Here is an 11,907-nt window from a genome sequence, read left to right on the forward strand (position 1 = left end):
AAATAAAATAAATAAATACTAAAATTCTTAAGTCTGCCCTTATGGGGAGGTGTAGTGCTTTCCCAAATGACAAACTACATCTTTAAAAAAATAAACAGATATATAAGTTAGTTACAGGGCATTACAAAACACAAGTCAGTATAAGTAATTAAAAAAAAAAAGACAAGACACATTCAGATGACCCAACTCCCATCCCTTCTGTAGCCCGAGACAGTTGCTGTTAGCATTATGGGATATGGCTTCTGGGCTATTATTACCTTCTCAAATTATTTTATCAACCACTTTTCTCCACTGACAGCATTGGGAACATTTTTTAAATCATATATATCGACCTTACTATTTTTAATGGTCACACATTATATATATTATATGGAAGTATAATATGTTATATGTATTATATGGAAGTACTATAATTCATTTAATAAATCCTCTCTTGTTGTAATTTGGGGGGTTTGGATCTAACTTAAATAGTATTTCAGTGCATATTATTATACATACATCTTTTCATATTCATCTAGTTGTTTAAGTTCCTGAATATGGAACTGATTGTTTAAAGGGTAGTCATGCCACCTGTGCCATCCTTCTATTCATCCACCCAGCCATCTGTCTTCCCATTCACTCTTTCTTTCCTTCTTTTCTCTCATCCATTCAACTACCAGTTTATCCATCTACCCATCCATTCATCCATCCACACACTCACCTCTTCACCTTATAGGTTCACTTATCCATCAATACATTCACCGACCCATCTGTCCACCCACCATTCACCCATCCTCCTATCCATCCACCCACCCAGTGGCTCATCCATCTACCCTCCTGTCCACTTATCTGTCCAGCCACCCCTTCATTTACCCATTGACTCACATATCCATCCTTCCATCCATCTATTCATCTGTCTACCGACCCATTCATCTATCCACCACTCATCCATTCATCCATTGACCTACCCATCCAAATATCCATCTACCTACCATCCACCCACTCATCCATATTGCATCAAGGACCTGCTGAATCAGGCCTGAGTGGCCCTGGGTAGCAGATTAGAATGAGTCCTTGGTCTTCATTCTCAGAACTTACACTCAGCTAGGCAAGGCAGGAAGTCAGGAAACCATCACCAGCAGATAAGCAGCAGAAAGACTGAGCTGCTGCAGGAAGCAGAGGTAGGGCTTCCAAGGAGACATGACCTCTGAGCCACAAGCCAAGTGGGACTGGGGCCAAAGATAGTCCATTCTCTAGACAATGCACATCAGCCAGCTCTGGTAGCTAGGGCTCCTTTCTGGGCACTTGGCTGAAGAGAGCTGGCCATATGCACCCCAAACACACAGGTCCCCAGGCCCCTGGCTTAAAGGCTGGTCCAGGGCACAGAGAGAGAAAAACAGAGACAGGGAGGGAGAGAGAAGAAGGGGGTGCAGCACTGTACCCCAGGGAAGACCAGGCCTGTAGAGAACTGAGGGCAGGGCTGGAAGCCTGGTGACATTACTTCCCAGCTTCCCAACCTAAGCAAAGTTACTTGGTATCTCTGGTTTCCCTCCCTGGAAAACGGAGGTGATTATAGTTTGATCTCACAGGGACAGGTGAGGATGAAACAAGGGATAGACCAAAGGCCCTTGGCCCAGACAGGAAGCGGCAGCTGCTGTAGCGTCTTCATATTTCATTTCTTTTGCCAAGCCTGAGTGCTGGGGGCCTCGTGTCCCCCAACTTTGCACATTCCCTAATGTAGAGAGGTGCTAAGGCCATATTTGTTGACAGGTGTCAGGTGGGGGCCCAAATATGGGACTGTTGATGATTTAAACCTTCCAGAGGTGATTTCAATGCCATCTGATGTTCTTGAGTGCTAAGAGAGAGGAAGGAATTGAGTCTTGTTTCAAAGGATGCAGCAGGTGGGAAATTTCGGAGGCTGTGCCTCACAGTGCATGGGCAGAGCTGACTGGAGCTGGGGCACACATGCTTGGCCTGAAGATAGTCTTTGTTCAAGCTGAAGGCCATTAGGGCACTGAAGTTTCTTCCAGAGGAAAATGGGTCCTCCAGGCCTTTTTGGTAAGCAAGGCAGGCTCTGTGGGCTCTGCTCTTCAGAGGTGAGATTTCTTCTTCTTCCCTCTCCCCAGGCCACTTCTCTGCTGGCCGCTTACCCGTGGAATTGAGGGGATACCTTTGTGGTCAGTGGATAAGCCCTGTGAGGGTTATTTTAGAGGTCCTCAGAGGAGGTGCTGCTGTAAGCAGGACCAAGCCCAGGCAGGACAGATGCACCTGGGTGCGAGGGAGAATCTGCTCTGATTGATGCCAAGGACTCAACCTCCCTGTTTGGGAACCTACATCTCTCAGGAAAAGGCTTCAGCCGACCCCTGCCTTTGCTCAGGCCCAAGTAGAAGCCCGACAAGATGAGAAGATGCAATCACTTTTATCTGCCCTCCCTTGTTGGGGAGTTCTGTCATGGCCCAGTTTGTGATTGCAGAAACATGGGGACATTCGAAACGTCCTGGGCAGGAGTGGATAAAGGACTGAGGTGTGTTCATACACAGAGCACCAGGCAGTGGGAAGAGGAGCTCACCAGAGTTGCATTTTCACTTAGATGCGTTTCAGAAAACATGTCAAGAGAGGGAGTAGGGTTGCAAAAACGTACCTTTGTGTTAGTGAGAAAGATATGAGATAGCAGTGGCCCCTTTTGGGGGCTGTGTACCCATGAAGTGTGATGTGGAATGTGTTGGGGGAAAGTGGCACCTCGCCTCTCACCCTGTCCAGGGGTTGGAGCTGTCTGCTCAGGTCCAGGAGAGAAACGGTCACAGCTGTCCAAGTGGGGAGAGTGTGGGTACACAGAGCCTGCTTGTTTAGTTATGGCATTTTTTTTTTTTTTTGAGACAGAGCCTCAAGCTGTCCCCCTGGGTAGAGTGCCGTGGCATTACAGCTCACAGCAACCTCCAACTCCTGGGCTCAAGCGAGTCTCCTACCTCAGCCTCCCAAGTAGCTGGGACCACAGGCGCCCGCCACAACGCCCGGCTATTTTTTGGTTGCAGCCGTCATTGTTGTTTGGCGGGTCCGGGCTGGGGATTCGAACCCGCCACCTTAGGTGTACGTGGCTGGCACCTTAGCCGGTTGAGCTATAGGCACCGAGCCGTTATGGCATTTTTTGAAATATTTGACCATCATAAGTTGAAATATTTTTAAAAGAAGGAGGAATTGTAAAATCATCTCTTAAAGATCTTTCATTCTGAAAACTTTTATTTTGTGGTTTTGAAGAAATGCAATTTAAAAACAGTGCCAGGGTGACCCCCACAGGCACTCAACACAAGATGCTATCATCAAGAAGCACGCCTGCCAGAGGTCCAGATGCCAGGCAGGGCTTGGGGGCAGCTGGGCCAGGCCCTGAGGAGGGGAGGGGAGGGTCCCAAAGACCTGCCCACCGACCCCTCCAGGTACTGCCGTCTTCCCTGAGAGAACGCAGCAGATAGGAAGCTGAGTTTAGTGAAGTTGGGAACTAGAACTCAGAAAAGAAGCATTTTTTAAAAAAACAGAAAACAAGCACTATTTTGAGTTACCTATTTATATATTCTGGCCCCCGGAGACAGGAGGGTACAGCACTGTCTGGATCTTTGATTTTGTGTTTCCTTCCAGGTGGCTAAGCAGACCCCGGGTGTCAGTGAGCACCTGTGGTTCCTCTGAGCCTCACCTCGAAGTCAGCTGCAACTTGGACTATCCTAGTGTGATACATTCCCTTATCTGGGGTCTCCAGCCTCCCTGTCAGAGCTTCTTGTCAGAGCTGTCAGGGGCATCTGGTCCCCAGTGGTAGTTGTTGCATTTCAGGAATGTGATGTGGATGTCCCTGATACCAGGGTCCTGGTTGCAGTCTCGACATGTTTAAGGACTCTGGGGCAAGTGTACCTCTCCTTGCCGACCCACAGGTGCCAGCTAGAGGAGCACCATCTCCTCCTGAGTCCCCTTGGATCCTGTTTGCATGGCCCATTTCACATCCAAATTTAGAACATTGAATGGCTGGGCTGCCCAGCTACCACAGCCTCCAAGCTCAGGTCATGGCCTGTGCTTTCCACAGGAGACTTGGAACCCACATCTCATTTCTGCATCAAGAGTCCCAGGACACTTATTTGAGGAAAAATGCTCTCCTTGAAAGAAAAAAAGAAAAACCCACAAAAAACACATGGTCAAGATTGGTTGTTGTATTATAGTAGAACTGTACTTGCTAACATGAGATATGTTCACAATCTATTGTTACTTTTTTTTTTAAGCAATCCTGGCCTGACTCTCCAGTGTTCCTTTGTGAGAGTATCTCTGCATTTCTGCAAACTGCAGGCAGGAACTCAATCATAAAAGAAATCCTTCTCAGAGCCATTCTCCCTAGGAGAGCAATTGAGACGAACTGCCATGTCTGAGCGTGGAGAGCTGATCTCTACACCCAAGGCAGTGTGTATAGTAGGATCCCATTTTTGTAAAAACCAAAACAGCAGACACATTTATGCACAGAACAGAAGTGGATCAGGAAGACTGTGTGCCCTTGCGGCAGTTATCTCTGGGCAGCAGGGTTATAACGAATTTTAATTTTCATTTTTAACTGTCATAGCTTTTCTTATTTTTCCTGACAACTGTGAATTGATTTAAACAAGACTATAAGTCAGTGAGCACACAGCTTGAGTTTTTATGTGTGAAGTTAAGGGAGGCTTTGCAGTGTTAGGACCTCCTGTAGTCACCAACACGTTGTCTTTGTCTTTCAGTGACATATTCGATGCCATGTTCCCTGTCACTCACATCGCTGGGGAGACAGTTATACAGCAAGGTATGTTCTGCCTTCTCCTCTGAGCCAAAGCCCAAAGGAAAGAATGGGCTATCGCCTAAAAACATACATTGTATAAAACCTTCGTTATCTATCCTGTAGAAAATCGACTAATGAAATTTAAGAAAAGTTTGTTGAACAAGCTAGCTTACTGTGTTCCATCATCTTCCTGTCATTACAAGAAATTTAGGTGACCCAGCGTTATCAATCCTTAACAGTATGTAAGAGAGTGTTGCAAAAATTGTTTGCAAGAAAAAAAGAGCCATTCTAACTTATGTTATGTGTCTTGATGTACATTGTATCATACATCTGTTGTTTTTTTTCTTTCGTTTTAGGGAACGAAGGAGATAATTTCTATGTAATTGACCAAGGAGAAGTGGACGTGAGTATTGGTGCATCTGTGGGAGGCTTTACAGTCTGCGTAGCCTGGGCCGCTACTGAGCTCAGGTCTACAGACACCTTTCTGAGTGATGTGTTTCTAATGTTTTAGAAGAGAGAAGTAGCACATCCCATTTAAAGGACAATATCAAAAGTGCAATTTGGAATAAGGGCAGGTGCTGGCTGCCTTGCTGCCATTGTTTGCTGGCCCTTGGCTGAGATTGCAGGGTGCTCTGAGTGGTCCTGTTAGCCTCAGCTGTGTGAATACACTGACCACACGAGGTGCTAATGTTCATGTTTGTAGTTCCCAAAGTACTGACATTATAGACCAGTGGTACTCAACCCATAGGTCACAACCCACAGGCACTGTATTAAAGGTTTGCGGCATTAGGAAGGTTGAAAACCACTGTTAGAGAACCATGGTTGAGAACAATGTTATACCTTTGTGCCCAGAGTTCTGCTCTGTTTTCATCGACCTGTGAGCTTGAGGCTCCCAGAACATTACTTTCTCCCATATTCACCTGTCTCAAGAGTGGAGAGACATTCAGTTTCATCCAGATGCTCATCCTACTTTGGAAGAAGCATTCTTCCCTTCTCAGGGGACCCTACCTTGGGTCCCAGGGTCAGAGCCCAGCTGCTCTGGAGTGAAAGGCTGTGGGTGCTCTCCCCCAACCTGCCCCCCACCCCAACCCCTCCCTGGACTCCTGCCCTGCACTCAGCAGCCAGGGGACCTTGTTTATGTGGGGCTAATGGTACCATCTCTCACTAAAACCCTCAGTGGGTTTGTTTCTCTCTAAATCAGGCCTGAGCCTCTGGCATGATGGGCAGGGAAGGGCCTGAGTAACGCTGTTGTTCCTGGCTCCTGGAATCTGCCTGGCACTTGCAGCCCTGGGGCCTTTGTCTGTGCCGGGACCCCTGCCACCCCTTTGGCATAATCATCGTGAGCTCCTGCTTCTCCTTGATCTCAGCTAAATGCCACTTGGTTGTCAGTGGGCACTTCCCATTGCCCGTGTTTACTCTGTAGGGTGCACTGCAGTTTACAGTTAGAGGAGGCACTTGTTCCTGTGACCGTTTCTCTGTGATGGGCTAGAAGCCCCAGTGTGCAGGAACTGAGACTGACCAGGGCATTTCAGGGTCTGTGAAGGCCCAGACACTTGCTTGGGCTGGCCCAAGTCACTTTGGGTCTGGGAGGCTGGCACAAGGCTGTACACCCTTCCCGGTGCCCCTGTGCAGGAAGGGCCCTGGCACTGGCTCTCCACTATCCAGGTGCCACCACCCCCAGCTGCCATGGAAAGCTATTTCAGGGCCTGGCCTCTGCTCTCTGTGCCTCTGTCCAATCCATCCAGGCTATTTTGGGGCGGGCATTTACTCATTTATTCCCCAGCAGCTCGTCTGCATCCCCTCTGCCGCCGTGTTTCTGGGAACCCGAGCAGACCCACTTGGCTTCCGGAGCTGCCTGCACAGGAAATGACTCACGGTTCCCACCTCCCGCAAGAGGCACGCACAATCGCCTCAAGGCCCAGCCGACTCGGGCAGAGAAAGTCCAGGTTTCTCTTTGTCACAGTGTGCTCTACTCTGAGCTGGAACCCATGGGCTTAGTCCCTGGACTGGGCTCTGGACAGATCTTCACGTAGGGGCTTGCGGGTTCTCCTGCCCCCTCCAAAGAAGGAAACTGAGGCAGGAGCTAAAGTCCCCAGGGGCTGCCCCTGCCACAGAGGAAGTGTGTGGAGGAAGGATGGCTGGAAGGCGGGGCAGCAGTTCTGACCCTGGGCTCAGCTGCCCGACTGGCCACAGAGTCATCTCCTGCTGGCTTCGCCCTGGTTTATAAAAAAATACCCAGACCAGGAAATAGAGAAGACAGAGGAGGATGCAGCCAGCGTCCTGGCTGGGGTTGTCCAAGGAGGCGGCCTTGCTGTGCCCAGTATGGATACCCAGGCCTGATTGTGGGGCAGGGCTCAGAGTCAGACTCAACCCCCAATGGACAGGGCAGGGATGACCCTGGAGAGGGCCCAGGACCCTTGCCTGCCCCGTGCTGGGCCACGCTGAGGGGTGGGACACCTAGGGCAGTTGGGGGCTGCTTGTCCTCAGACCACATTCACAGCTCAGTCCAGAATCCCATCCTATTCACAGCTCCTTTTCCACTTCACACTCTCAGCTCCCAGTTGATCATGATTCTGGAATCTTCTTATCTTCTCCTTCCAAGGTGGAGTGCTGGTGTGTGCATGGCATTGCCAGGCCCTGAGTGAATCCTCACCAAGGGCATGACACAGCCCTGCCATGGGATTGGGGGCTACAGCTTAATGGGGGAGATGCCAGAGGAGCAGAAAGTTAGCAGAGGAGTGTCTTAGTGGCCTCCTGTCCTCCCTGACCCCTATACATCCTTCCATACCCCACAGGACTCAGCTTCTCTGTCTGCTGCTGGGCTTTGATAAACACTGAACGCAGCTGGTGACTGAGCTCTGGAACCTCCACAGCCAGCCCAGGATCCCTTGTGGGTCTTGGCTTAGGCCTTTCCTTCCCCCTCTTCTGTGTCCACAAAATCATACAAATCCAATTCGCTTCTAAAGACATCTTCCAAGTACCAATTTGTACCATAAGAGCTTAGAGAAGAAATGAAGGAGCTGAGACAACCCCAGGGAGCCTCAAATCACACATACTTTGTTTTATTGAATGAGCAGGTGCAGAAAAGGGCTAGCCCTTTGCTCTGCATCTCTTGTGGTGCCCACAGGGCCCAACACAGGGGCCAGGAGCTGCTCCTTCCTGACCCATGTGGGAAGGACGGTGGAGGGGTCAAAGCACCAGGTGTGTGCAGGGGTCTTGGGCTTTATCCTTTGGCAGGTTTCCTGGGCCCAGGTTCTTGGTGGTTACAGACAGGGGGAAGAGTAAATGAGATAATTATCATAAAGTAGTGTCTGCAGCACTGGTATGGGGAAGGGGGGCTCTGTCTGCTATTTCTCTGCCCCCCGTTCCAGCGAAGGCACTTGCCACCTCCCAGCCACATTGAACTCCCCCACCCCATCTTGTGTCCCCAGCCTATACACCACAAAGAACTTCTTCCCCAGCAGAGGAAATGGCTCTGTCTATGCCCTAGACCCAGTCTAATCCCAAGGAGGGGGTGGGGACATGAGAGGCAACTATTGCCATGCCTGGGGGACTGTCCTCTAGGCAGGAGCAGGTTGGATGCTGTCTTGGCTGGCCTGGCACACACAGGCCGTGCTGCCAGCAGTCCCTGTTTCTCTAGAAGGCACTACCCACCCACTCTCATCTCTTGTCCCTCTACCTTCCCCACTGGATGTCACCCCTGCTGCAGACTGTGTAGCACCAGTGCTGTTTCCATGACCCTAGTTCACAAGAGTGAGGTGGAGGAGGGCTGACCACCCCCAGTCATCAGCCTTTGGTGGCTGTCACTGTGTGAAGCCCTGGGTGCTGGATTGTGGGGTTAGGACTGCAGTCTGCATGGGGCAGTCATCCAGCCTTTCCGCAGACTGCACTGATATGGCTCCACGAACAGGGCTGTGGCCGGTCTCCCTCCAGGTCAGGGATGGGAGGCAATTTGTGAAGAGTGAAGTCACCACCATAGGACTGGAGTCCCCGAAATACATTGTTCAGGCAGATCAAGGCTCCCCTACCCCTGCCTGCCCTAGGTTCAGGTACAAAGGCAGCCTTAAGCCCCTGGCTGTACCCCAGCTCTAGCAAGCTGGGATGTCGGGCCTCCATGGGCAAGTGTCTATTCTGACGACAGCCTCACATTTTGGACAGTTGGGCCTCAAGTTCCCAGTGGGATAGGCTGTGACTTATGGGGTCATCCCATTGTGGGTGTGCCAGGCCCTCACTGCCCCACCGTAGTGTGAATGCCAAGCACCTTCATCAATCTCCTCAGATGTTCCAGCCGGATGGGGTGGGCGGCAGGGAGTGCCTGGCAGGGCTGGGCGTGGTAGGCACAGGAGCCGCGTGGAGGGAGAGCTCCTGTGATGTGGGCGGCCCTTCGTGTGCAGGGTAAACACGAGGGGCAGTGTGGGTGAAGGCCACATTTAAAGGAATCAAAAGATGCTCAGTAAGGAATCTGGAAGGAAAGTGGCATGTTGGGCAGCGGGGGTGAGTTATGGGGACATATATTATAATAATTACTGTGATTACTGCTCGGGGTAGAATCACGGCAGTCCCAGGCAGCCCCGCCAGGCCTGAGTCTGAGAGCCCCACAGGCTGCAGTTTGTTTGCTCATTTTCTGTAAACTGCCTTCCCTGGGGCCCAGGAAGCATGGTAAGCATGGTGCTTCAAGGCTAAAGTGATACTAGTTTATTGGGGGGTGGAGGGAAGAGAGGGACAGTCACTGTGGGCACTACATCAGATGTCCAAGGACCAGTGGAGGCTGCCTCCCTCTGTTACCCTGACAGCCTCTTAAACAGGTGGGCCTGGGAGTGGGCTTCCTAGGCACACTCCCCTCCTGCGGGGTGGACAGCTACTCTTTGACCAGTGGCACCCCAGGGCAATGGCCAGATGACCAGATGCCAAGAGCACCAGGTTTGGTTTAAATTATGGTTTTCCAGAGGCTCTGAAAGTGCCTGCCACAGTATGCATGCTGCCAGGAGCTATAATCCATTTTTCTAAGTATAAAAATATCTTCCAATTTATTTTATTCATGGAACATAGCATTTCTACTTAAAAGGACATCAGCCGTGGACTTTCCATTTCAAGCCCTGCTTGAGGCCTGACCCTTCCCCCCCATTGTTTCCAGGCCTTTGTTATTTGAGGACTACCTCCTGTGCACCCTTCTCCAGCCCTCCTGTCTCTACTGGGCTCCACACACAATGTCAGGAGACTCCAATTTGAGCAAGTGAGGTCCTACCTGCAGGCATCTTGATGTCCCCCACTGGGAGCACGGCACCGTGGGGGACGTGTTTTAACTGCGGCAAACCCACACTAACATGTATCATTCTAACCATCGTTAAGTTCAGGGGCATTAAGCACATGCATTGTTGTGTAGCTGCCACCACCATCATCTCCAGAACATTCCCGAACTAAAGCTCTGTCCCAGCCCGTCCCCATCCTCTGACAGCCCCATCCTACTTCTGTCTCTGTGACCTCGAGTGAATGGAATCACACAGTATTTGTCTTTTTGTGTCTGGCTTATTTTACTGAGTGTAATGTCCTCGAGTTCCGTCCATGTTGTAGTATGTCAGAATTGTCTTCCTTTTTAAAGTGGAGTGACGTTCCATGGGGTGTAGATACCACCTTTTGTTTCTCCATCATCCATTGGTAGACACTTGAGTTGCTTCTACGTACTGCTGTTGGGATTGTATCAGTTGCTTTCAGGGTATTGTGTCACCTGCTTTCACAGTGTTGGGTACTGTATGACCTGTGGCCCAGAGCTGGATGGGAAGGTTTTCTCAGCATCTGGGAAGCTACCAGCTCATTTTACTGATGACATGAGTCCAGGGACCTCACCCAGCCCTTTGTGTTCTCTGCTGAGGTCCTTGGTGGCCTGGCTTGGGGTTGCAGGTCATTGGATACAGCCTGGTAGGGCCCGTGCCCTGGAACTGGGGCATGTGGGCCTCTCTCCATGCACAGCCACATGATGATGTTAGGGGAGGTTGGTGGGGCAAGCCCTGGCTGGCAGATCTCATAGCTGCACTTAGGCAGACACCATGGCCTCCATTTTGGGGAGGAGCAACTGAATTTAAGGAGGGTTAATTGGGAGGTCAGCAGCAAACTCGAGATTTAAGTTCAGGGTCTTTACTAAATCCTGTCTTCTGGGGCCCTGTTCTGCCTGAGTTCTGGGGGGCCAGGGCCACAGTGGATTGGGTGGCACAGGCAGAGGTTTGTGGTACCTGCCACCCATGAGAATGGTCCAGGTATGGCCTATGGAAACCTCTGAAAGTGGTGGTACCAGCAGCAGGGGACAGATACCTCACACACCGTGGGCTGACATGGCTGCAGCAGGGGCTGAGGTCACAGCTTGGCAAGTATAACATGAAGAGAAGCAGGGGAGGCAGGTGCCAGGCAGTAGGCACCTATGGGTGGCAGTGGGGAAGCTGGCCTCCTGGGCCTGTGCTGACCTCGCTGCTCTCAGTGGGAGCCTGGGCAGACTTGGGGGTTTAGGGTGGGTTGGGGTCTACCTACCTCATCAAGCACAGCAACAACCTGATTAGGCTAAAGCCACCTCTGTGGCCAGCCCCCAGGCAGGTGGGTGATCTCACTTGTTCCTGGGGATCCCTGCACTGTGGACTCCTGTGGCCCTCAGGTCCCCACTGCTGTTGTGCAGATACTGGCACTTCCCCCTGTATCTCCCATCTCCATAGTGTCCCCTGCAATCTGAACTACACTGCTCAAACTCCAGAGCGTCATCTGTTGAAATACAGATTTGAGGAGCTGGGTGGGTCCAAGAATCTGCATTTCTAGCTGGCTCCGATACCAGTGTAGCTGATCCACCGGCCTCAGGTTGAGCCCCAAGGTGGGAGACCCCAGGCCTCTGAACCCTCCCTGTTCCCCTCTGGATGCTCCAGTTGTTCCCCACCTGCCACCAGTAGGTTTTCCACTGCCGTTAGGGTAAACGCTGAGTTCCTTTCCTTTTCCCAGTCCTTCAAGCCTTTCCTCCTCTCCTGTCCCGTTTGGCATCTTCCCTACCCCCATCTTCAGGCTGTATCTAGTGCCCCCCAATTCTACCCTGCCATGGGGCCTTGGCATGTGCTGTCCAGCTCTCTTCCAACACATTTTCCTTGTAAGGCTTAAATCCGACCAGGAGAGGGGAA

General features: G+C 51.0%; 1 protein-coding gene across 1 annotated transcript in view; it reads left to right on the top strand.

The window, feature by feature from the left end:
* The window catches only part of PRKAR1B (protein kinase cAMP-dependent type I regulatory subunit beta), a 151,564-nt gene that overhangs the window by 104,806 nt on the left and 34,851 nt on the right, over positions 1 to 11,907 (top strand). The window contains exons 5-6 of the mRNA XM_003795462.2: positions 4,722 to 4,783; positions 5,116 to 5,162. Coding sequence (XP_003795510.1) covers positions 4,722 to 4,783; positions 5,116 to 5,162 — 109 coding nt within the window. The remainder of the gene's footprint in view (positions 1 to 4,721; positions 4,784 to 5,115; positions 5,163 to 11,907) is intronic.

Source organism: Otolemur garnettii, unplaced genomic scaffold (assembly GCF_000181295.1).
Source record: "Otolemur garnettii isolate 467f Iridium unplaced genomic scaffold, OtoGar3 scaffold00092, whole genome shotgun sequence".
NCBI classification, from domain to species: domain Eukaryota; kingdom Metazoa; phylum Chordata; class Mammalia; order Primates; family Galagidae; genus Otolemur; species Otolemur garnettii.